The following is a 24,551-nucleotide window of genomic DNA, read 5'->3' as shown; positions in this document are numbered from 1 at the left end:
TCGTCAACACAAAAGAGATGAGGATGGCGTTTCTCGACAAGTAGGATGAGTCAACTTGCACCAACGCACACGCAGGTAAGCACGCACATACACGCGCACAAGCACAGAGAAATCAGAACCATGGACAGCCGGTCATATTTAGCTTATGTTGATTGGACTAAACTGTTTTTGGTATCTTTTAGTTGTCACTGTATTAGACTAAGCAGTGGTGATTTGATGATGCTGAAATGGTGCTGGAATAGTGGAGGCAACTCCTGTTTTCTTTGAGACTTGCTGTAACTCTCTGTGGTTCTATAGTTGTTTAGTGGTCCGAAAATGTCGGAAACATTATTAACTTGCATGTAACTGTTACTGTACATGCAATATGCTTCGTGGCCTTCACTGGGCAGATGTTGCTATTCGGTTTTATGATAAAACAAATGTGTGGTTAAATGTATTCTGAAACTGAGTCTTCTTATTGTCTCTGCCTTTAAGCCTGTATATCACTGTCGCAAGGCATATGAACGAACAGGTTATAGACCAAACAACACAATTATCACAACACATAGGTTGTAATATGGCTTTTTGGAGGGGGGACTCCAGTGATTTTACCTACGCACCGCTACTGCCCAATTAAGAAACATATCCTATAGGTATCTACTATATCGAAATGTTGAAATAATTTCTAGAAATTTCGACTTAGTATCTCAACATTTTGACTTCCTGGCAACCTGGTGTAGAGCGCTGCGCGCGTTGTAAAGTACAACTGCACCGTTTTTATCGTTGAGGTGCACGTTCACGCTGATGGTGGTGCCACGTTGGTCGGACAGTTGTGTCGGTTGAAATCGATACGAACAAACCCGTATCACCTTGATTACAGTCTTCGGGGTGTAAGGAGGTAGGCCTATTTCAAGTTCTTGCGATAATTTTGTCCGATTTGTGAACGGGAACAGACCGCTTCTAGTTTCCTCCAACTTTCAGGTAGGCTGCCTCACCTGTTCCTATGGAAAACAGGTGTGTTCAACGTCAGCGGAATAACTGCTATTTCGAAGTTCCCGTAGGACTGCTCTAAAACACTATTTCGACGAAAGGTTAGAGTAGCCTTAGACAATGTGAAGAGTTAGATACTACTAGCCTATTGTACTTGTTGCTGTGTCACCTCCATGAGGGGAACAACGTTACCTGCCTGGATCACAAGTTTGGTGTGGGAGGGTCATAGTCATAGTTTTTGTAATGTATTCAACACAAATATCCTTTAACTGGCATCTGCTTGTCTTTTTTTTTAAATGTTTTTTATTTAACCTTTATTTAACTAGGCAAGTCAGTTAAGAACAAATTCTTATTTACATTGAAGCCTACAGTGCTCATGACATTTCACAGAGTACCCACACACATTACAGTGTGGGTTGCTGTGGAGACCCGGACTGGCTGCACTGTACCTAGATCTGCAAAGGTCACGGATCCTGGTGACGGACAGCTTGCTGTGTGTTGTGTCCTGTCTGTCTGTCTGTCTGTCACTCTAACGTCTGTCTGTCTGTCTGTCTGTCTGTCTGTCTGTCACTCACTCTAACGTGTATGTCTGTCTGTTTCTGTCTGTCACTCTAACATGTCTGTCTGTCTGTTTCTGTCTGTCACTCTAACGTGTGTGTCTGTGTGATGTCATCAGGATGCAGGGCGGCAACAGAGAACCAGCCGCAGGGCCCGAGGCTTCCCAGTCCGAGGGCGGCCCCAGCCCCAGTGAAGATGACATGGCAGAGGGGGACCTGGGGGACGGGATGGGCAACAGACCAGACTCCACTATCAGGTGAAAGGAGAGATCTCTTATCCTCTTGCGTGAATACATTTAATGGGTATGTGGATCCAGCCAACAGTTGATCACATCAAAAATTAACAAAAGAAATCAACAAATGAACGTAAACTGCCACTTTAGATAAAATAGTTTGCTAAATGGCATATATTAACTGAAGACTTGCACCCACTTGAATATAAGTTGCAGTTGAACCATTGTTTTAATTCTATTTTTCCTATTCAAGCCACATGTCTCAGTAGACCACACATTGCCATACGTTTTGGCTTAATTGCGCCTTCCTTCCTTCCTTCCTTCCTTCCTTCCTTCCTTCCTTCCTTCCTCCTACTACCAGAAATAAACTCCAGAGCCGGAGAGGTAGCAGGGGGCATGCTGAGGAGCTGCTGCCCAGGACGGGGCTCCTGAAAAGGGGCAGCGAGGGAGGGGAGGCAGCCTTCATCTGGACGTCCTGCAGTGGGCTGTACACGGTGTTCAGACAGGAGCTGGAGGTGGAGCAGGCGTCACCACAATGGAGGGTCAGGGGGACAGGTAAGCACGGTTTGAATTATATATGAATTATTGTGGGTACCCACAGTGATATGAATTGTTACGGTGGGACTAGCCTCACTGTAGTTGGAACTCTACAGGTATGGGTGTTTACATCACCTACCGCATGGTGTCTGGCTAAACCTGTTTCTTACACAAGTGATTTACATCTATACACTCTTGTTGTGTAGTCATGCACAACTGTCAAAGGCATGTCTGAAGAAAACTATTGTTCAAAACGCGTTTCTCCTTCTGCAGTTTTGAGGCCTGCGCTACTATAGTTCCTCATAGTCATGGTGGAGGAACATTCTAGATCCGTAACTTGCTGTGCACCGATTCTCTACCCTTTCTCCCAAACGGTGCACTTCCACACTTGTTATCGTGGGATATATCAACGGTGGAAATTGCCTCTAGCCAATGATTACACTTAATCCAATGCTTTTTTTAAATCCATGACTGGAAATGTGCAAAGACTCACATTAGGAGAAGGATGTAGAATCTTTCTCCAATAGGTTTAACCTCTGAAGTCACATGACCATTCTAACGACCATGCTGTATTCAACAGTAACTCTGTAATAGATAATGACCATGCTGTCTGTAGTCAACAGTAACTCTGTAATAGATAATGACCATGCTGTCTGTATTCAACAGTAATGAATAATGACCATGCTGTCTGTATTCAACAGTAACTCTGTAATGAATAATGACCATGCTGTAGTCAACAGTAATGAATAATGACCATGCTGTCTGTATTCAACAGTAACTCTGTAATGAATAATGACCATGCTGTAGTCAACAGTAATGAATAATGACCATGCTGTCTGTATTCAACAGTAACTCTGTAATGAATAATGACCATGCTGTCTGTATTCAACAGTAACTCTGTAATGAATAATGACCATGCTGTAGTCAACAGTAACTCTGTAATGAATAATGACCACGCTGTCTGTATTCAACAGTAACTCTGTAATGAATAATGACCATGCTGTCTGTATTCAACAGTAACTCTGTAATGAATAATGACCATGCTGTATTCAACAGTAACTCTGTAATGAATAATGACCATGCTGTAGTCAACAGTAACTCTGTAATGAATAATGACCATGCTGTATTCAACAGTAACTCTGTAATGAATAATGACCATGCTGTATTCAACAGTAACTCTGTAATGAATAATGACCACGCTGTCTGTATTCAACAGTAACTCTGTAATGAATAATGACCATGCTGTCTGTAGTCAACACTAACTCTGTAATGAATAATGACCATGCTGTATTCAACAGTAACTCAGTAATGAATAATGACCACGCTGTCTGTATTCAACAGTAACTCTGTAATGAATAATGACCATGCTGTATTCAACAGTAACTCTGTAATGAATAATGACCATGCTGTATTCAACAGTAACTCTGTAATGAATAATGACCACGCTGTCTGTAGTCAACAGTAACTCTGTAATGAATAATGACCATGCTGTATTCAACAGTAACTCTGTAATGAATAATGACCATGCTGTATTCAACAGTAACTCTGTAATGAATAATGACCATGCTGTATTCAACAGTAACTCTGTAATGAATAATGACCATGCTGTCTGTAGTCAACAGTAACTCTGTAATGAATAATGATTTGTGCTAAGTGCCTTCTCAGAAGGCCTGAAGGTAAACACAATGAAAGACTGTTCTATGGCCCCAGGGTGTCCAGTACATGGAGGTTAATCAGTATGTGCTGGGTCGTATTCATTAGGCACCAAACGTGTTAAAATGGTTGCGTCCAAATGACCTCTCCTTCCTCCTGAAGTGTGCACTCGTTCTCTACTCTGCACAAATTTGTGAAAGCATTGGACTGGTGTAGGCATGGGCCTGACGGGAAGTGAACAAGGGCACACTTCAAGAAAAGTGAGATATTATTGGGACAGAACCAATGTTTTCCATTTGGTTCCCTAATGAACACGACCCTTCTGGTGTGAGCCCTGTGGCTGAATCGTTAATGCACCCTATTCCCTATGTAGTGCACTACTATAGACCAGGGCCCATTGGATGTAGTGCACTACTATAGACCAGGGCCCATTGGATGTAGTGCACTACTATAGACCAGGGCCCATTGGATGTAGTGCACTACTATAGACCAGGGCCCATTGGATGTCGTGCACTACTATAGACCAGGGCCCATTGGGTCTAGTGCACTACTATAGACCAGGGCCCATTGGGTGTAGTGCACTACTATAGACCAGGGCCCATTAGGTCTAGTACATTACTTTTGACCAGGGCCCATTGGGCTTTATATAGGGGATAGGGTACTATTTGGGACAGAACCTGTTGTGCCTGTTCCTGTGATGAACTGTCTCTCTCTCTCTGTGCTCTGTCTGTTTACCATCTCTGTTTGATTTTGGTGGGAGAGAGAGGTGACGACAGAAGACCAGGACTACCATCTGTCACCTTCCCTCACTGAGTGCCAGTTAGACAGTCTATTAGTGTCTAATACACACACACACACACACACACACACACACACACACACACACACACACACACACACACACACACACACACACACACACACACACACACACACACACACACACACACTCTCCTGACTCACCTGTTTTATCTCAGACTGTGATTCGTATAGCACATGAAGTGTTTCCCTCTGCTCTAGAATCCCTGAGCGATCTGTCCACTGAGGAGCTGCGAGAGAGGCTACAGGAAGTGACCGAGGTGAGGACAGGAAGAAGGATGACATTTGATATGTGGTTTGCCATGGTGCAACTGGTTATTATCCTCAATGAGGAAATGTTTTGTGCAGCAGAAAACCCCCCCCCCCCGATCAATATTAAAATCACAGACATTAAAAAACACACACACACACACCACATTTAGAGAGGGTTGTTCGTAGTACTTTCTTGGCCATCGTTGGTGAATGTTGGTGACCTGTTCTAACAGGAGGCAGAGCTACTGCGCTGTGAGTTGGAGGTCACCAGTCGTCACCTGGAGGGAAAACACGAAGCACTGAAGATCCTACAGGGTCAGGTAAATACAGACACATACACTCTCAATACTCCCTTTTCATTTGTTTAAAATACACTTCCCCTCTTTTTCTTCCAGAGTATTCTAGACAGGGCAACCTCTCACACTAAGATTCTACTCCAGAAGAGTGAGGAGAGGACCAAGGCTCTGGAAAAGGTGAATGTTGTTTGTTTCTGGCCTGTTATGTTAAAAGGCCACAGGAAGGTAGGTCAAATAAAGGATTGGTTTGTTTACTTTCACATACTATAAGAATCAGTCACCTTGCTAATGAATTTCAGACTCTGACTTATGTGGCTTTCACTAGAATTTACCTGGTATTTACTAGTGCAGTGTTTCTCAACCAGTCCTCCAGTACCCCCAACTGGAGTTGGGCTGTTGGGGGTACTGGAGGACTGAAGTTGGGCTGTTGGGGGACTGGAGGACTGGAGTTGGGCTGTTGGGGGTACTGGAGGACTGGAGTTGGGCTGTTGGGGGGACTGGAGGACTGGAGTTGGGCTATTGGGGGGACTGGAGGACTGGAGTTGGGCTGTTGGGGGTACTGGAGGTGGGCTGTTGGGGGTACTGGAGGACTGGAGTTGGGCTGTTGGGGGTACTGGAGGACTGGAGTTGGGCTGTTGTGGGGACTGGAGGACTGGAGTTGGGCTGTTGGGGGTACTGGAGGACTGGAGTTGGGCTGTTGGGGGTACTGGAGGTGGGCTGTTGGGGGTACTAGAGGTTTGGAGGTGGGCTGTTGGGGGTACTGGAGGACTGGAGTTGGGCTGTTGGGGGGACTGGAGGACTGGAGTTGGGCTGTTGGGGGGACTGGAGGACTGGAGTTGGGCTGTTGGGGGGACTGCAGGACTGGAGTTGGGCTGTTGGGGGTACTGGAGGACTGGAGTTGGGCTGTTGGGGGGACTGGAGGACTGGAGTTGGGCTGTTGGGGGTACTGGAGGACTGGAGTTGGGCTGTTGGGGGGACTGGAGGACTGGAGTTGGACTGTTGAGGGTACTGGAGGACTGGAGTTGGGCTGTTGGGGGGACTGGAGGACTGGAGTTGGGCTGTTGGGGGGACTGGAGGACTGGAGTTGGGCTGTTGGGGGGACTGGAGGACTGGAGTTGGGCTGTTGGGGGGACTGGAGGACTGGAGTTGGGCTGTTGGGGGTACTGGAGGACTGGAGTTGGACTGGAGGAGGGCTGTTGGGGGGACTGGAGGAGGGCTGTTGGGGGTACTGGAGGACTGGAGTTGGGCTGTTGGGGGTACTGGAGGACTGGAGTTGGGCTGTTGGGGGGACTGGAGGACTGGAGTTGGGCTGTTGGGGGTACTGGAGGACTGGAGTTGGACTGTTGGGGGTACTGGTGTTGGGCTGTTGGGGGGACTGGAGTTGGTCTATTGGGGGTACTGGAGGACTGGAGTTGGGCAGTTGGGGGGACTGGAGGACTGGAGTTGGGCTGTTGGGGGTACTGGAGGTGGGCTGTTGGGGGTACTGGAGGACTGGAGTTGGGCTGTTGGGGGTACTGGAGGACTGGAGTTGGGCTGTTGTGGGGACTGGAGGACTGGAGTTGGGCTGTTGGGGGTACTGGAGGACTGGAGTTGGGCTGTTGGGGGTACTGGAGGTGGGCTGTTGGGGGTACTAGAGGTTTGGAGGTGGGCTGTTGGGGGTACTGGAGGACTGGAGTTGGGCTGTTGGGGGTACTGGAGGACTGGAGTTGGGCTGTTGGGGGTACTGGAGGACTGGAGTTGGGCTGTTGGGGGGACTGGAGGACTGGAGTTGGGCTGTTGGGGGGACTGGAGGACTGGAGTTGGGCTGTTGGGGGTACTGGAGGACTGGAGTTGGGCTGTTGGGGGGACTGGTGGACTGGAGTTGGGCTGTTGGGGGGACTGGAGGACTGGAGTTGGGCTGTTGGGGGTACTGGAGGACTGGAGTTGGGCTGTTGAGGGTACTGGAGGATTGGAGTTGGGCTGTTGGGGGGACTGGAGGACTGGAGTTGGACTGTTGGGGGTACTGGAGGACTGGAGTTGGGCTGTTGGGGAGACTGGAGGACTGGAGTTGGGCTGTTGGTGGGACTGGAGGACTGGAGTTGGGCTGTTGGGGGTACTGGAGGACTGGAGTTGGACTGGAGGAGGGCTGTTGGGGGGACTGGAGGAGGGCTGTTGGGGGTACTGGAGGACTGGAGTTGGGCTGTTGGGGGTACTGGAGGACTGGAGTTGGGCTGTTGGGGGGACTGGAGGACTGGAGTTGGGCTGTTGGGGGTACTGGAGGACTGGAGTTGGACTGTTGGGGGTACTGGAGTTGGGCTGTTGGGGGGACTGGAGTTGGGCTGTTGGGGGTACTGGAGGACTGGAGTTGGGCAGTTGGGGGGACTGGAGGACTGGAGTTGGGCTGTTGGGGGTACTGGAGGACTGGAGTTGGACTGTTGGGGGTACTGGAGGACTGGAGTTGGGCTGTTGGGGGTACTGGAGGACTGGAGTTGGACTGTTGGGGGTACTGGAGTTGGGCTGTTGGGGGGACTGGAGCTGGGCTGTTGGGGGTACTGGAGGACTGGAGTTGGGCTGTTGGGGGTACTGGAGTTGGGCTGTTGGGGGTACTGGAGGACTGGAGTTGGGCTGTTGGGGGGACTGGAGGACTGGAGTTGGGCTGTTGGGGGTACTGGAGGACTGGAGTTGGGCTGTTGGGGGGACTGGAGGACTGGAGTTGGGCTGTTGGGGGTACTGGAGGACTGAAGTTGGGCTGTTGGGGGTACTGGAGGACTGGAGTTTGGCTGTTGGGGGTACTGGAGGACTGGAGTTTGGCTGTTGGGGGGACTGGAGGACTGGAGTTGGGCTGTTGGGGGTACTGGAGTTGGGCTGTTGGAGGGACTGGAGGACTGGAGTTGGGCTGTTGGGGGGACTGGAGGACTGGAGTTGGGCTGTTGGGGGGACTGGAGGACTGGAGTTGGGCTGTTGGGGGGACTGGAGTTGGGCTGTTGGGGGGACTGGAGGACTGGAGTTGGGCTGTTGGGGGTACTGGAGAACTGGAGTTGGGCTGTTGGGGGTACTGGAGGACTGGAGTTGGGCTGTTGGGAGTACTGGAGGACTGGAGTTGGGCTGTTGGGGGTACTGGAGGACTGGAGTTGGGCTGTTGGGGGTACTGGAGGACTGGAGTTGGGCTGTTGGGGGTACTGGAGGACTGGAGTTGGGCTGTTGGGGGTACTGGAGGACTGGAGTTGGGCTGTTGGGGGTACTGGAGTACTGGAGTTGGGCTGTTGGGGGACTGGAGGACTGGAGTTGGGCTGTTGGGGGTACTGGAGGACTGGAGTTGGGCTGTTGGGGGGACTGGAGGACTGGAGTTGGGCTGTTGGGGGTACTGGAGTTGGGCTGTTGGGGGGACTGGAGGACTGGAGTTGGGCTGTTGGGGGGACTGGAGGACTGGAGTTGGGCTGTTGGGGGGACTGGAGGACTGGAGTTGGGCTGTTGGGGGGACTGGAGTTGGGCTGTTGGGGGGACTGGAGTTGGGCTGTTGGGGTACTGGAGAACTGGAGTTGGGCTGTTGGGGGTACTGGAGGACTGGAGTTGGGCTGTTGGGAGTACTGGAGGACTGGAGTTGGGCTGTTGGGGGTACTGGAGGACTGGAGTTGGGCTGTTGGGGGTACTGGAGGACTGGAGTTGGGCTGTTTGGGGTACTGGAGGACTGGAGTTGGGCTGTTGGGGGTACTGGAGGACTGGAGTTGGGCTGTTGGGGGTACTGGAGTACTGGAGTTGGGCTGTTGGGGGACTGGAGGACTGGAGTTGGGCTGTTGGGGGTACTGGAGCACTGGAGTTGGGCTGTTGGGAGGACTGGAGTTGGGCTGTTGGGGGTACTGGAGCACTGGAGTTGGGCTGTTGGGAGGACTGGAGCTGAGAAACACTGCAGTAAATTATGAGGTAACAATGGGAGCTTTCTGGTACTTTCAAAGAATTCTGCTTGTTTTAATACATCCTAAATATGCAGTATTTCCTAGGTTATTACAGTGTACTTACAGTTTGAACATGTACAGGAAGTGAATGGCCTGCAGTGGGAGATCACTTATAACCAGATGCACTTCAAGAACTTTGAGCAGTCCTGGGAGCAGAAATATGTCAGGTGAGGTCATGGTTTTCATTCAAGGCAGGTTTTTTTTCCGTTTTTGATTGGTTGGTGTGTGCTTATGGGTAGGGTTTGCAGATTTTGATTGGTCAGTGTGTATGTGTGGGCAGAGTTTGCAGTGAGAATAAGGCCCTGAGTGACAGCCTGGGAGACAGGGGGAGAGAAGTACAGGAGCTGAGGACAGAGAACACAGGTAGGTCTAGTCCTTCTGCTCAATCAACAATTATACTTGTCACTGTCTTGCAATGGAATTGAGAAAGAGTGTATGTGCTTCTCTCTCTCTCTTTGTGCCTGTGTGTGTGCGTGCGTGTGTGCGTGCGTGTGTGTACGCGCGCGCGCACGTGTAGCTGTGAGTCAGCAGTGTCTGGAACTCCTAGCCATGCTGAATGTCCGGGAACAGAGAGCCTTCCAGGGGACCAAGCCTTCATGCACCCAGGGGAGAGAGGAGGACCAGGGGACTGTCCTGGAGGTGAGAGAGAGAGAGAGCAGGAGGAACCAGAGAGAGACAGAGATTGAAGGAACAGGAGGAGAGAAAGAGGCAGGAGGATAAAGAGATAGAGGGCAGGAGGACAAGGAGGGAGAGGGCAGGAGGAGCCAGAGAGAGAGGGCAGGAGGACAAGGAGAGAGAGGGCAGGAGGACAAGGAGAGAGAGGGCAGGAGGACAAGGAGGGAGAGGGCAGGAGGACAAGGAGAGAGAGGGCAGGAGGAGCCAGAGAGGGAGACGGAGACAGAGGGAACAGGAGGAGAGAGAGAGGGGGTAGGAGGACACAGAGAGAGAGACAGGAGGAACAGGAGGAGAGAGAGAGGGGGTAAGAGGACACAGAGAGACAGAGGGAACGGGAGGAGAGAGAAATACCACAGTGTGCCATCACAGCAGCAAGAATTGTGACCTATTGCCACAAGAAAAGGGCAACCAGTGAAGAACAAACACAACCCGTATTTATGTTTATTTATTTTCCCTTTTGTACTTTAACCATTTGCACATCATTACAACACTGTATATCTACATAATATGACATTCGTAATGTCTTTATTATTTTGGAACTTCTGTGAGTGTAATGTTTACTGTTCATTTTTATTGTTTATTTCACTTTTGTACATTTATCTACTTCACTTGCTTTGGCAATGTTAACATATGTTTCCCATGCCAATAAAGCCCATTGAATTAAATTGAAATTGAATTGAGAGGGCAGGAGGACCAGAGAGAGGCAGAGGGAACAGGAGGAGAGAGAGAGAGGGCAGGAGGTTCCAGAGAGAGAGAGAGAGAGACATAGGGAACAGGAGGAGAGAGAGAGAGAGAGGGCAGGAGGTTCCAGAGAGAGAGAGACATAGGGAACAGGAGGAGAGAGAGAGAGGGGAGGGGGCAGGAGGTTCCAGAGGGAGAGAGACATAGGGAACAGGAGGAGAGAGAGAGAGGGCAGGAGGTTCCAGAGAGAGAGAGACATAGGGAACAAGAGGAGAGAGAGAGAGGGAGAGAGACATAGGGAACAGGATGAGAGAGAGAGAGGGCAGGAGGTTCCAGAGAGAGAGACATAGGGAACAGGAGGAGAGAGAGAGAGAGAGAGAGAGGGCCGGAGGTTCCAGAGAGAGAGAGACATAGGGAACAGGAGGAGAGAGAGAGAGGGCAGGAGGTTCCAGAGAGAGATTACATAATTTATTATGTTATATGATTACATCATCTATTATGTTATATGATTACATCATCTATTATGTTATATGATTACATCATCTATTATGTTATATGATTACATCATCTATTATGTTATATGATTACATCATCTATTATGTTATATGATTACATCATCTATTATGTTATATGATTACATCATGTATTATGTTATATGATTACATCATCTATTATGTTATATGATTACATCATCTATTATGTTATATGATTACATCATCTATTATGTTATATGATTACACCATGTATTATGTTATAGTAGTTATTGGGTAACAAATGTTTACATTGCCAAAGATAGTTGTAATTTTATGTCTGTGTCTTAGCTGGCTTCTACACTGAACAGAAATATAAATGCAACATGCAATCATTTTAAAGATTTTACTGAGTTACAGTTCATATAAGGAAATCAGTATTTTGAAATAAATAAATTCATTAGCTCCTAATCTATGGATTTCACATGACTGGGAATACAGATATGCATCTGTTGGTCACAGAAACCTTAAAAATAAAAGTAGTAATGGAGTGGATCAGAAAACCAGTCAGTATCTGGTGTGACCATTTGTCTCATGCAGCGTGACACATCTCCTTCACATAGTGTTGATCAGGTTGTTGATTGTGGTCTGTGGAATGTTGTCCCACTCCTCTTCAATGGCTGTGTGAAGTTGCTGGATATTGGTGGGAACTGGAACACGCTGTCGTACACGTCGATCCAGAGTATGCAAAACATGCTCAATAGTTGACATGTCTGCTGAGTATGCAGGCCATGGCAGAACTGGGGCATTTTCAGCTTCCAGGAATTGTGTGCAGATCCTTGCGACATTATCATGCTGAATGAGATGTTGGCGGCAGATGAACGGCACGACAATGGGTCTCAGGATCTCGTCACGGTATCTATCTGCATTCAAATTGCCTTCAATAAAATGCAATTGTGTTCGTTGCCCGTAGCTTATACCTGCCCATACCATAACCCCACCACCACCATGGGGCACTCTGTTCACAACTTTGATAATCAGCAAACCGCTCGCCCACACGACGCCATAACCAACTGCCATCTGCCCGGTACAGTTGAAACCAGGATTCATCACTTCTCCAGCGTGCCAGTGGCCATCAAAGGTGAGCATTTACCCACTGAAGTCGGTTACGACGCTGAACTACAGTCAGGTCAAGACCCTGGTGAGGGCGACGAGCACGCAGATGAGCTTACCTGAGTAGGTTTCTGACAGTTTGTACAGAAATCATTTGGTTGTGCAAACCCACACTTTCATCAGCTGTCCGGGTGGCTGGTCTCTTCGCAGGTGAAGAAGTCGGATGAGGATGGTCCTGGGCTGACGTGGTTAGAAGTGGTCTGTGGTTGTGAGGCCTTTTGGACGTACTGCCAAACTCTCTAAAAAGATGTTGGAGGCGGCTTATGGTAGAGAAATTAACATTGAATTATCTGAAAACAGCTCTGGTGGACATTGCTACAGTCAGTATGCCAATTGCGTGCTCCTTCACTTGAGACATCTGTGGAGTTGTGTTGTGTGTCAAAACTGCACAAGGTGCACCTGTGTAATGATCATGCTGTTAAATAATCTTCTTGATATGTCACACCTGTAAGGTGGATGGATTATCTTGGTAAAGGAGAAATGCTCATTAACAGGGATGAAAACAAATTTGTGCACAAAATTTGAGAGAATTAAGCTTTTTGTGAGTATAGAACATTTCTGGTATCTTTTATTTCAGCTCATGAAACATGGAACCAACACTTTGCATGTTGTGTTCATATTTTCTGTTCAGCATAATTCTCTGTGTTGTAGATTTTTGTGTTCTAATTCTCTGTCTGTGTTGTAGCTGGCTGTGTTCTAATTATATGTCTGTGTTCTAATTCTCTGTCTGTGTTGTAGCTGGCTGTGTTCTAATTCTCTGTCTGTGTTGTAGTTGGCTGTGTTCTAATTTCCTGTCTGTATCCTGTAGTTGGCTGTGTTCTAATTTTCTGTATGTATCCTGTAGTTGGCTGTGTTCTAATTCTCTGTCTGTTCCCTGTAGTTGGCTGTGTTCTAATTTTCTGTCTGTGTTGTAGTTGGCTGTGTTCTAATTCTCTGTCTGTATCCTGTAGTTGGCTGTGTTCTAATTCTCTGCCTGTATCCTGTAGTTGGCTGTGTTCTAATTCTCTGTCTGTATCCTGTAGTTGGCTGTGTTCTAATTTTCTGTCTGTATCCTGTAGTTGGCTGTGTTCAAATTTTCTGTCTGTTCCCTGTAGTTGGCTGTGTTCTAATTTTATGTCTGTATCCTGTAGTTGGCTGTGTTCTAATTTTCTGTCTGTATCCTGTAGTTGGCTGTGTTCTAATTCTCTGTCTGTTCCCTGTAGTTGGCTGTGTTCTAATTCTCTGTCTGTTCCCTGTAGTTGGCTGTGTTCTAATTCTCTGTCTGTGTTGTAGTTGGCTGTGTTCTAATTCTCTGTCTGTATCCTGTAGTTGTCTGTGTTCTAATTATCTGTCTGTTCCCTGTAGTTGTCTGTGTTCTAATTCTCTGTGTATCCTGTAGTTGTCTGTGTTCTAATTCTCTGTCTGTATCCTGTAGTTGGCTGTGTTCTAATTCTCTGTCTGTATCCTGTAGTTGTCTGTGTTCTAATTCTCTGTCTGTTCCCTGTAGTTGGCTGTGTTCTAATTCTCTGTCTGTTCCCTGTAGCTGGCTGTGTTGGGTGCGTGCCAGTGTCCAAATGTAAGGGAGGCCTGCCCCTGTGCCAGGAGTGCTGCTGCCAGCCGAAAACAGGTTCTCCAGCTCAGACAAGAGGTAGGGTCCCCACCTTAACCACTAATACAAGAGGTAGGGTCCCCACCTTAACCACTAAGACGAGGTAGGGTCCCCACCTTAACCACTAAGACGAGGTAGGGTCCCCACCTTAACCACTAAGACAAGAGATAGAGTCCTCACCTTAACCACTAATACAAGAGGTAGGGTCCCCACCTTAACCACTAAGACAAGAGATAGAGTCCTCACCTTAACCACTAATACAAGAGGTAGGGTCCCCACCTTAACCACTAAGACAAGAGGTAGAGTCCCCACCTTAACCACTAATACAAGAGGTAGGGTCCCCACCTTAACCACTAAGACAAGAGGTAGAGTCCCCACCTTAACCACTAATACAAGAGGTAGAGTCCCCACCTTAACCACTAATACAAGAGGTAGGGTCCCCACCTTAACCACTAAGACAAGAGGTAGAGTCCCCACCTTAACCACTAATACAAGAGGTAGGGTCCCCACCTTAACCACTAATACATTGTTCACCTGGTCCTGGCTGTGCAGGCTTTTATTCCAAACCAGCACTAAAACACTTAATACAACTGATCAAGGTGTTGATGATTAGCTGAAACGTGTGTCTGGGCTTGCTTGCCTATAAGCCCAGTGGTGGAAAAAGTACCCAATTGTCATAATGGAGTAAAAGTAAAGACACCTTCATAGAAAGTTACTCAAGTAAAAGTGAAAGTCACTCAGGCAAATACTACTTGAGTTTAAGGATACACATTTCGGTCCATTTTTTGGGGGTCCAATGCTATAGCCTGTTAGTGCACATGCACATGCAGCTAATAATACATAATTTACCATAATGCAATTCACAGGAAACACCGTACTAAACTGTGCACCTGATGAGAGCAGTTCCAAATTATTATTTTATTTGTAAAAAAAAAATAAAAAATGTTTGAACCTTCATTTAACTGGGCAAATCAGTTATTACATTTTTATTTACAATGACGGCCTACCAAAAGGCAAAAGGCCTCCTGTCGGAACTGGGGCTGGGATTAAAAATAAATAAAATAAATAGGACAAAACACACATCTCGACAAGAGAGATAACACTACATAAAGAGAGACCTAAGACAACATAGCAAGGCAGCAACACATGAAAACACAGCATGGTAGCAACATAACATGACAACACAACATGGTAGCAGCACAACATGGTACAAACATTATTGGCCACAGACAACAGCACAAAGGGCAAGAAGGTAGAGACAACAATACATCACGTGAAACAGGCACAACTGTCTGTAAGAGTGTCCATGATTGAGTCTTTGAATGGAGAGATTGAGATAAAACTGTCCAGTTTGAGTGTTTGTTTGCAACTCGTTCCAGTCGCTAGCTGCAGCAAACTGAAAAGAGGAGCGACCCAGGGATGTGTGCGCTCTGGGGACCTTTAACAGAATGTGACTGGCAGAACGGGTGTTGTATGTGGAGGATGAGGGCTGTAGTAGATATCTCAGATAGGGTGGAGTGAGGCCTAAGAGGGTTTTATAAATGGGTGGCAGGTAGCCTAGTGGTTAGAGCGTTGGACTATTACCCCTAAACTACGGCAGGTAGCCTAGTGGTTAGCCTAGTGGGTTAGCCTAGTGGTTAGAGCGTTGGGCCAGTATTCGAAAGGTTGCTAGATCAAATCCCCGAGCTGACAAGGTAAAAATCTGTCGTTCTGCCCCCTGAACAAGGCAGTTAACCCACTGTTCCCCGGTAGGCCGTCATTGAAAATAAGAATTTGTTCTTAACTGACTGGCCTAGTTAAATAAAGGTAAAATAAAAACATAAAATAAATAAGCATCAGCCAGTGTGTCTTGCGACGGTATACAGAGATGACCAGATCACAGAGGAGTATAGAGTGCAGTGTTGTGTCCTATAAGGAGCATTGGTGGCAAATCTGATGGCCGAATGCTAAAGAACATCTAGCCGCTCGAGAGCAGCCATACCTGCCGATCTACAAATGACGTCTCCGTAATCTAGCATGGGTAGGATGGTCATCTGAATCAGGGTTAGTTTGGCAGCTGGGGTGAAAGAGGAGCGATTACGATAGAGGAAACCCAAGTCTAGATTGAACTTTAGCCTGCAGCTTTGATATGTCCTGAGAGAAGGAGAGTGGCTAGATCTAGCCATACTCCCAAGCTCTAAACCCTCAGAGGTAATAATCACACCTGTGGGCAGAGGGGCATTCTTCTTACCAAACCACGTGACCTTTGTTTTGGAGGTGTTCAGAACAAGGTTAAGGGTCGAGCAAGCTTGTTGGACACTAAGAGGATCAAGCTGATTCTAAACCATTTTACAGAGGCCAGTTCATGAAGGAAGACTTGCTCAAGTTTTTTGGCAGGTGTCTATGACATGTCAGGACAGGTCGTTTCACTGAGCAGCCATTACGAACACAGGCTGTAAAACAGTGATCACTAAGGTCATTACAGAAAACACCAGACTAATTATTTGTAAGGATAACATCAAGAAGAGTAGCCTTTTCTGGGTGTTTGGAGTCTTACCTTGTGGGATTGGTAATAATCTGAGAAAGATTTAGGGAGTCACATTGTTTTAGGACTTGGTCAGGTGGTTTAAGCACGTCCCAGTTTATGAACCTAGCAGCACAAATTCAGACTGGTATAAGGGGCCAGGAGAGAGTTTAGGACAGGTAGGTTACAGGCTGGTGCTGATGGAGGACAACAGCACCCAGCAACAGTCAACAAAGAGCTATTTGAAAGTTTAATACTTAAAACCAGCAAATCAAATTGTTTGAGGACAAACTTTGTGGAGACAACCGAACCGTGAAGGTGATCCTTGGTAAAGATTGCCACTCCCCCACCTTTGGAAGATCTATCTTGCCAAACAAGGTTATAACCAGAAAGGTTAACATCAGTATTCAAAAAACTCTTCCTTAACCACGTCTCAGTAATGACCAACACATCTGGATTGGAGCTGTGAACCCACACTTTCAATTGTTCCAAAATCAAATCAAATCAAATCAAATCAAATTTATTTATATAGCCCTTCGTACATCAGCTGATATCTCAAAGTGCTGTACAGAAACCCAGCCTAAAACCCCAAACAGCAAGCAATGCAGGTGTAGAAGCACGGTGGCTAGGAAAAACTCCCTAGAAAGGCCAAAACCTAGGAAGAAACCTAGAGAGGAACCAGGCTATGTGGGGTGGCCAGTCCTCTTCTGGCTGTGCCGGGTGGAGATTATAACAAAACATGGTCAAGATGTTCAAATGTTCATAAATGACCAGCATGGTCGAATTATAATAAGGCAGAATAGTTGAAACTGGAGCAGCAGCACAGTCAGGTGGACTGGGGACAGCAAGGAGTCATCATGTCAGGTATTCCTGGGGCATGGTCCTATGGCTCAGGTCAGTTGAAACTGGAGCAGCAGCACAGCCAGGTGGACTGGGGACAGCAAGGAGTCATCATGTCAGGTAGTCCTGGGGCATGGTCCTAGGGCTCAGGTCCTCCGAGAGAGAGAAAGAGAGAAGGAGAGAATTAGAGAACGCACACTTAGATTCACACAGGACACCGAATAGGACAGGAGAAGTACTCCAGATATAACAAACTGACCCTAGCCCCCCGACACATAAACTACTGCAGCATAAATACTGGAGGCTGAGACAGGAGGGGTCAGGAGACACTGTGGCCCCATCCGAGGACACCCCCGGACAGGGCCAAACAGGAAGGATATAACCCCACCCACTTTGCCAAAGCACAGCCCCCACAACACTAGAGGGATATCTTCAACCACCAACTTACCATCCTGAGACAAGGCTGAGTATAGCCCACAAAGACCTCCGCCACGGCACAACCCAAGGGGGGGGGGGGCGCCAACCCAGACAGGATGACCACATCAGTGACTCAACCCACTCAGGTGACGCACCCCCTCCAGGGACGGCATGAGAGAGCCCCAGTAAAGCCAGTGACTCAGCCCCTGTAATAGGGTTAGAGGCAGAGAATCCCAGTGGAAAGAGGGGAACCGGCCAGGCAGAGACAGCAAGGGCGGTTCGTTGCTCCAGAGCCTTTCCGTTCACCCTCCCACTCCTGGGCCAGACTACACTCAATCATATGACCCACTGAAGAGATGAGTCTTCAGTAGAGACTTAAAGGTTGAGACCGAGTTTGCGTCTCTGACATGGGTAGGCAGACCGTTCCATAAAAATGGAGCTCTATAGGAGAAAGCCCTGCCAGTTTAGGTCATAAGGTTGTAGTGTTAACTTGCAGAAATGTGACAGATGAAAATCTTAGTTTAGAAATTTTGAAGAATGGGGAATCTAATAGCAACTACTATGACGGTTAGTTCATATGAAGAGGATTGTGCCTTTGGCTTCTGGACAACGAAATAAAGTTGATATGAAAACCAATAGAACAGGAGAGAAATACTGGTTAATGGCACGAGGAAGTTTCTATAAAATAATTGCCTCCACGTTTTAATGGATGGATTTTGGCTAGGCTACTTTGAAGCAATGTAAAACACACGGTCATTATTTGAAGTAAAGTAAAACGTTCAGGATTGAAACCGTTACACTGCCTCGAGCTCCCATTGTAACGTGGTGGGTGACGCGATAATAGTCAACCGTAGGAAGGCTATATATAGCCAATGCATCCGAATGGCGAATTGGAGGCGCGCTTTACGAGTGTAGATTGAGAAATAAAATAGCTCCTTTCTATTCGTGGCCACCAAAGTCTTTAACACGCGATTGCAATATATAATTATTATGTGTTGCGCAATGACTGGATTTAGAACAGCAGGTTTCACTCTAGTAGTTTCCAGGCTTTTTGAGGAGCTACTCTCTCGCAGGTGGCAGGGTCCATTCCTCTCGTCTATCTAGGCTCTGTATGCTGTGGGCGTGTGATAAATAAAATGCATGACGACTAACGAAAACACACACGCGCCAATTTAATTCCACACAAATTAACATGCAAATTAACCTATAGACCGATAAGCATGACGGTCAAATGTATTTTCAGCAGCTAACCGTTAACATCCCTAACTTGAGTAAAAGTATCTGGTTTTAAATGTACTTAAGTACAGGTGCGGGAAAAGTACAACATGTTCATACTTGAGTAAAAGTACAAAGTAAAAGTCAATGTACATCAAAATCCTTATATTACGCAAACTGCACAATTGATTGTATTTATTTTTACGGACAGACAGTGGCACACTCCAACACGCATCATCTACTGACACAGTATTTGTGTTTAGGGATTCCGCCAGATCACAGGCAGCGTTATATTGATAGGTGCGTGAATTGGACCATCATTCTGTCCTGCCTGAGCATTTTGAATGTAACGAGTATTTATTGCGGTCAGGGAAATGTATATGACTAAAAAGTCAATCGTTTCTTCAGGAATGTAGTGAAGTATAAGTTGTTTGTGTGTGTGTATAGCTGGATGACCATGGCAGGAGGATGGAGGAGGCGTTGCTGATGGCGGACGCATTTCGGATCGCCTTCGAACAGCAGCTCAGGAGGCGCAGCGATCACTTCCTGGTTCTGGCCGAGACAGACAGGAACAAGTCCCGCCCACTAAGGCCAGAAGGTATACTATATTGAAATATACTGTATTGTCCTCACTTCAACAAGACACAGAAACATGGAAGTTAATGTTCTGTAAGTTTGAGTGTATCACAGCGAATGATGTATATAAATATCTATGTAATATTGATATACAGGGCATTCGGAAAGTATTCAGACCCCTTGACTTTTTCTACATTTTGTTACATTACAGCCTTATTCCGTCTACACACAATACCTCATAATGACAAAGCGAAAACAGGTTTTTAGAAATGTTTGCAAATGTATTAAACGTTTTTTTTTAAATGATACCTTATTTACATAATTATTCAGACCTTTTGCTATGAGACTCAAAATTGAGATCAGGTGCATCCTGTTTCCATTGTTAATCCTTGATGTTTCTACAACTTGATTAGAGTCCACCTGTGGTAAATTCAATTGATTGGACATGATTTGGAAAGGCACACACCTGTCTATATAAGGTCCCACAGTTGACAGTGCAAAAATCAAGCCATGAGATCGAAGGAATTGTCCGTTGAGCTCTGAGACAAGATTGTGTGGAGGCACAGGTTTGGGGAAGGATACCAAAAAATGTCTGCAGCATTGAAGGTCCACAAGAACACAGTGGCCTCCATCATTCTTAAATTGAATAAATTTGGAACCACCAAGACTCTTCCAAGAGCTGGCCAAACTGAGCAATCAGGGGAGAAGGGCCTTGATCAGGGAGGTGACCAAAAACCCGATGATCACTGAAAGAGCTCCAGAGTTCCTCTGTGGAGATAGGAAAACCTTTCAGAAGGACAACCATCTCTGCAGCACTACACCAATCAGGCCTTTATGGTAGAGTGGCCAGACTGATGCCACTGGTCAGAAAAAGGCAAATGACAGCCCACTTGGAGTTTGCCAAAAGGCACTTAAAGGGCTCAGACCACGACAAACAATATTCTCTGGTCTGATGAAACCAAGATTGAACTCTGCCCTGAATGCCAAGCGTCACGTCTGGAGGAATCCTAGCACCATTTCTACGGTGAAGCATGGTGGTGGTATTCTGTGTGGATGTTTTTCAGCTGCAGGAACTGGGAGACTAGTCAGGATCAAGGGAAAGATGAACGGAGCAAAGTACAGAGAGATCCTTGGTGAAAACCTGCTCCAGAGTGCTCAGGACCTAAGACTGGGGTGAAGGTTCACCTTCCAACAGGATAATGACCCTAAGCACACAGCCAAGACAATGCAGGAGTGGGTTCGGGACAGGTCTCTGAATGTCCTTGAGTGGCCCAGCCAGACCCCGGACTTGAACCCAATCGAACATCTCTGTAGAGACCTGAAAATAGCTGTGCAGCGACGCTCCCCATTCAACCAGACAGAGCTTGAGAGGATCTGCAGAAAAGAATGTGAGAAACTCCCCAAATACAGGTGTGCCAAGCTTGTCATACCCAAGAAGACTCGAGGCTGTAATCGCTGAAAAAAGGTGCTTCAACAAAATACTGAGTAGGTGGTCTGAATATTTATGTCAATGTGATATTTTCGTTTTTGCTTTGTCTTTATAGGGTATTGTGTGTTGATTGATGCGAAATGTGGAAAAAGTCAAGGGGTCTGAATACTTTACGAAGGTACTGATACATCATTGTGTTTTAAGACAACAGAAGTGAGGCTGTTTGTACAGTATGAATCAATGAATGGATGACTGACTATATCTGTGTATTGCAGGCAAGGATAAGACAGCATCTCTCAGTGTGGCTCAGAGACTAAGAGGACTGCTGCCGTCCAGCACAGAGATCACAGACGACCCCACAGAGACTCTGCACAAACTCATCGACCTGGTCTGTACTGTAATACAGTATACTGTACACCCTAATACAGTGTACTGTACCCACACCCTAATACAGTATACTGTACTGTACCCACACCCTAATACAGTATACTGTATCCACACCCTAATACAGTGTACTGTACTGTATCCACACCCTAATACAGTATACTGTACCCACACCCTAATACAGTATACTGTACCCACACCCTAATACAGTATACTGTACCCACACCCTAATACAGTGTACTGTATCCACACCCTAATACAGTGTACTGTACCCACACCCTAATACAGTACACTGTACTGTATCCACACCCTAATACAGTATACTGTACCCACACCCTAATACAGTATACTGTACTGTAGCCACACCCTAATACAGTGTACTGTAGCCACACCCTAATACAGTGTACTGTAGCCACACCCTAATACAGTATACTGTACTGTATCCACACCCTAATACAGTGTACTGTACTGTATCCACACCCTAATACAGTATACTGTACTGTATCCACACCCTAATACAGTATACTGTACCCACACCCTAATACAGTATACTGTACCCACACCCTAATACAGTATACTGTACTGTACCCACACCCTAATACAGTGTACTGTACTGTATCCACACCCTAATACAGTGTACTGTACTGTACCCACACCCTAATACAGTATACTGTACTGTATCCACACCCTAATACAGTATACTGTAGCCACACCCTAATACAGTGTACTGTAGCCACACCCTAATACAGTATACTGTACTGTATCCACACCCTAATACAGTGTACTGTACTGTAGCCACACCCTAATACAGTGTACTGTAGCCACACCCTAATACAGTGTACTGTAGCCACACCCTAATACAGTATACTGTACTGTATCCACACCCTAATACAGTGTACTGTACTGTATCCACACCCTAATACAGTATACTGTACTGTATCCACACCCTAATACAGTATACTGTACCCACACCCTAATACAGTATACTGTACCCACACCCTAATACAGTATACTGTACTGTACCCACACCCTAATACAGTGTACTGTACTGTATCCACACCCTAATACAGTGTACTGTACTGTACCCACACCCTAATACAGTATACTGTACTGTATCCACACCCTAATACAGTATACTGTAGCCACACCCTAATACAGTGTACTGTAGCCACACCCTAATACAGTATACTGTACTGTATCCACACCCTAATACAGTGTACTGTACTGTATCCACACCCTAATACAGTATACTGTACTGTATCCACACCCTAATACAGTATACTGTACCCACACCCTAATACAGTATACTGTACTGTACCCACACCCTAATACAGTATACTGTACTGTACCCACACCCTAATACAGTATACTTAGGGCCCTGAATATTTCCTGTACATGTGGCTAGAAGTTCAAGTAATATTGCAAACGTTTCAAAATGTTATCTGGCTTTTCCTTCCCACCCACTGATCCCTCTCTCTCTTTCAATATTTATCTCTCAATTCAAGGGGCTTTATTGGCATGGGAAACATATGTTTACATGGCCTTAGCAAGTGAAATAGATCATCTTTATTGTTTATTTCACTTTTGTATATTAACAGTAAACATTACACTCACAGAAGTTCCAAAATAATAGACATTTCATATACCATATTATGTCTATATACAGTGTTGTAACGATGTGCAAGTAGCTAAAGTACAAAAGGGAAAATAAAAATGAATATGGGTTATATTTACAATGGTGTTTGTTCTTCACTGGTTGACCTTTTCTTGTGGCAACGGGTCACAAATCTTGCTGCTGTGATGGCACACTGGTATTTCACCCAGTAGATATGGGAGTTTATCAAAATTGAGTTTGTTTTCAAATTCTTTGTGGGTCTGTGTAATCTGAGGGAAATATTGTCATACATTTGTTTAGGAAGTGCAGCTCAGTTTCCACCTCATTTTGTGGGCAGTGAGCACATAGCTTGTCTTCTCTTGAGAGCCATTTCTCAATAGCAAGGCTATGCTCACTGAGTCTGTACATAGTCAAAGCTTTCCTTAAATGTGGGTCAGTCACAGTGGTCAGGTATTCTGCCACTGTGTACTCTCTGTTTAGGGCCAAATAGCATTCTAGTCTGCTCAGTTTTTTTGTTAATTCTTTCCAATGTGTCAAGTAATTATCTTTTTGTTTTCTCTGTCTCCATCTCTCTCTTTCTCTTTCGCTCTCTCTCCTTCCTTCTTTGTTCTCCATCTCTTTCTCTCCCTCTCTCCATCACATCATCCTTATCTCGCCCTGTATAGCTGAGTGATAAGGAAGAAGCTCTAGCTCACCAGAGGAAGGTTAGCTTCATGCTAGCCCGCAACACAGAGGAACTAGAGAGACGGTTGAAGACAGACAATATGCTGCAGACACAGGTCACATCATCACCACACTGTTCTTCAGAGACAGACACATGCAAATCCAACCATGCAGGCACAAGCGTCTGCAGTTCCAACCATGTCCAGGAGAGGGCAGGAGTGGACCAGTGTCATGGTGGGGCGTCATCATCAGAATCAGACACGACAGACCTCCAGCCCTCCGAGATCCAAGAGGCTGAGACGGAAGCCACCGACCTCCAGATACAGGGCCTTTCTCTGGGGCAGTCACCCACGGAGAGAGGGGGAAGAGAGGACCATCTGGTCACCCTACTATGAGTTGTTTGTCATCACAGAGTGATCCTACCTGGCCTTCTTACTGCGGTGCCGTGCTTGAAATGGAATGAAACGTGTGCCAGCACTCCTTTTGGGTGCCGATACTCATGATATTTAAGTGAAAGGTATTCATTATATACTAGAGGTAATGTTCTGTCAGAGGTGCCGGTACTCCAGGACAAAATTAGAGGTGCCTGCACTCCGTACCGATGTGTACCAGCCCAATTCAAGCACTGCCGCTGTGCATCTGACTGATCTTGGAACAACTCTGGTCCTGTATAAGTCTGGTTTTACGTGAATATATCGGCCTCTGTGTAGCCGTTGTGATTACATTTTATATTAATAATTCTTAGCACATTACTATTGATAGAAAGTGACTGAATGCTTTACATTTTGCTAAACCTCTTGCTCTGAATATTTCCTGAGCTCTGATAAGATGTTTTTATGTATCCACTTATAAAATGTTATGATGGTCAAAATATTGAAGTGGAATTGTTATGTTGCTGTGTGTAGAATTGTTATTTGTTGTCATGCAAATGTAAGAAATGGATTTGTGCCAATGTTGATGTCCCTGATTACACAGTTACACATATAACCTCTGCCTCCTTTCAAGCCACAGGGCGCGTTTAAGCTGTAAGGCGAAATCAACCGGCTGTCGACGAAAGTCGAGCAGTGAAGTCGG

General features: G+C 46.3%; 1 protein-coding gene across 1 annotated transcript; it reads left to right on the top strand.

Moving 5' to 3' along the window:
- The first annotated feature begins 774 nt into the window (after positions 1-774).
- LOC139389916 (coiled-coil domain containing 125) lies at positions 775-24,480 on the top strand. The gene is made up of 13 exons (XM_071136950.1): positions 775-877; positions 1,646-1,783; positions 2,121-2,314; positions 4,970-5,028; positions 5,254-5,340; positions 5,416-5,493; positions 9,330-9,415; positions 9,529-9,611; positions 9,766-9,887; positions 13,770-13,874; positions 19,258-19,408; positions 21,091-21,203; positions 23,480-24,480. The coding sequence occupies exons 2-13, from the start codon at positions 1,647-1,649 to the stop codon at positions 23,870-23,872; spliced, it is 1,608 nt and encodes a 535-aa protein (XP_070993051.1). The 5' UTR covers positions 775-877; position 1,646; the 3' UTR covers positions 23,873-24,480.
- The last annotated feature ends 71 nt before the right edge of the window (positions 24,481-24,551 follow it).

This window comes from Oncorhynchus clarkii, chromosome 30 (genome assembly GCF_045791955.1).
Source record: "Oncorhynchus clarkii lewisi isolate Uvic-CL-2024 chromosome 30, UVic_Ocla_1.0, whole genome shotgun sequence".
In the NCBI taxonomy this organism is placed as follows: domain Eukaryota; kingdom Metazoa; phylum Chordata; class Actinopteri; order Salmoniformes; family Salmonidae; genus Oncorhynchus; species Oncorhynchus clarkii.
Note: the sequence above shows the minus strand (reverse complement) of the source record. Positions and strands in the feature narration are given on the sequence as shown.

What these genes read in the sequence shown, in the direction of transcription:
- LOC139389916 (XM_071136950.1), top strand. Translation starts at nt 1,647, where the DNA reads ATGCAGGGCGGCAACAGAGAACCAGCCGCAGGGCCCGAGGCTTCCCAG. An exon ending in TGAAGATCCTACAGGGTCAG is followed by an intron (nt 5,341 to 5,415) that starts GTAAATACAGAC and finishes TTTTTCTTCCAG; the next exon opens with AGTATTCTAGACAGGGCAAC. An exon ending in ACCAGGGGACTGTCCTGGAG is followed by an intron (nt 9,888 to 13,769) that starts GTGAGAGAGAGA and finishes TGTTCCCTGTAG; the next exon opens with CTGGCTGTGTTGGGTGCGTG.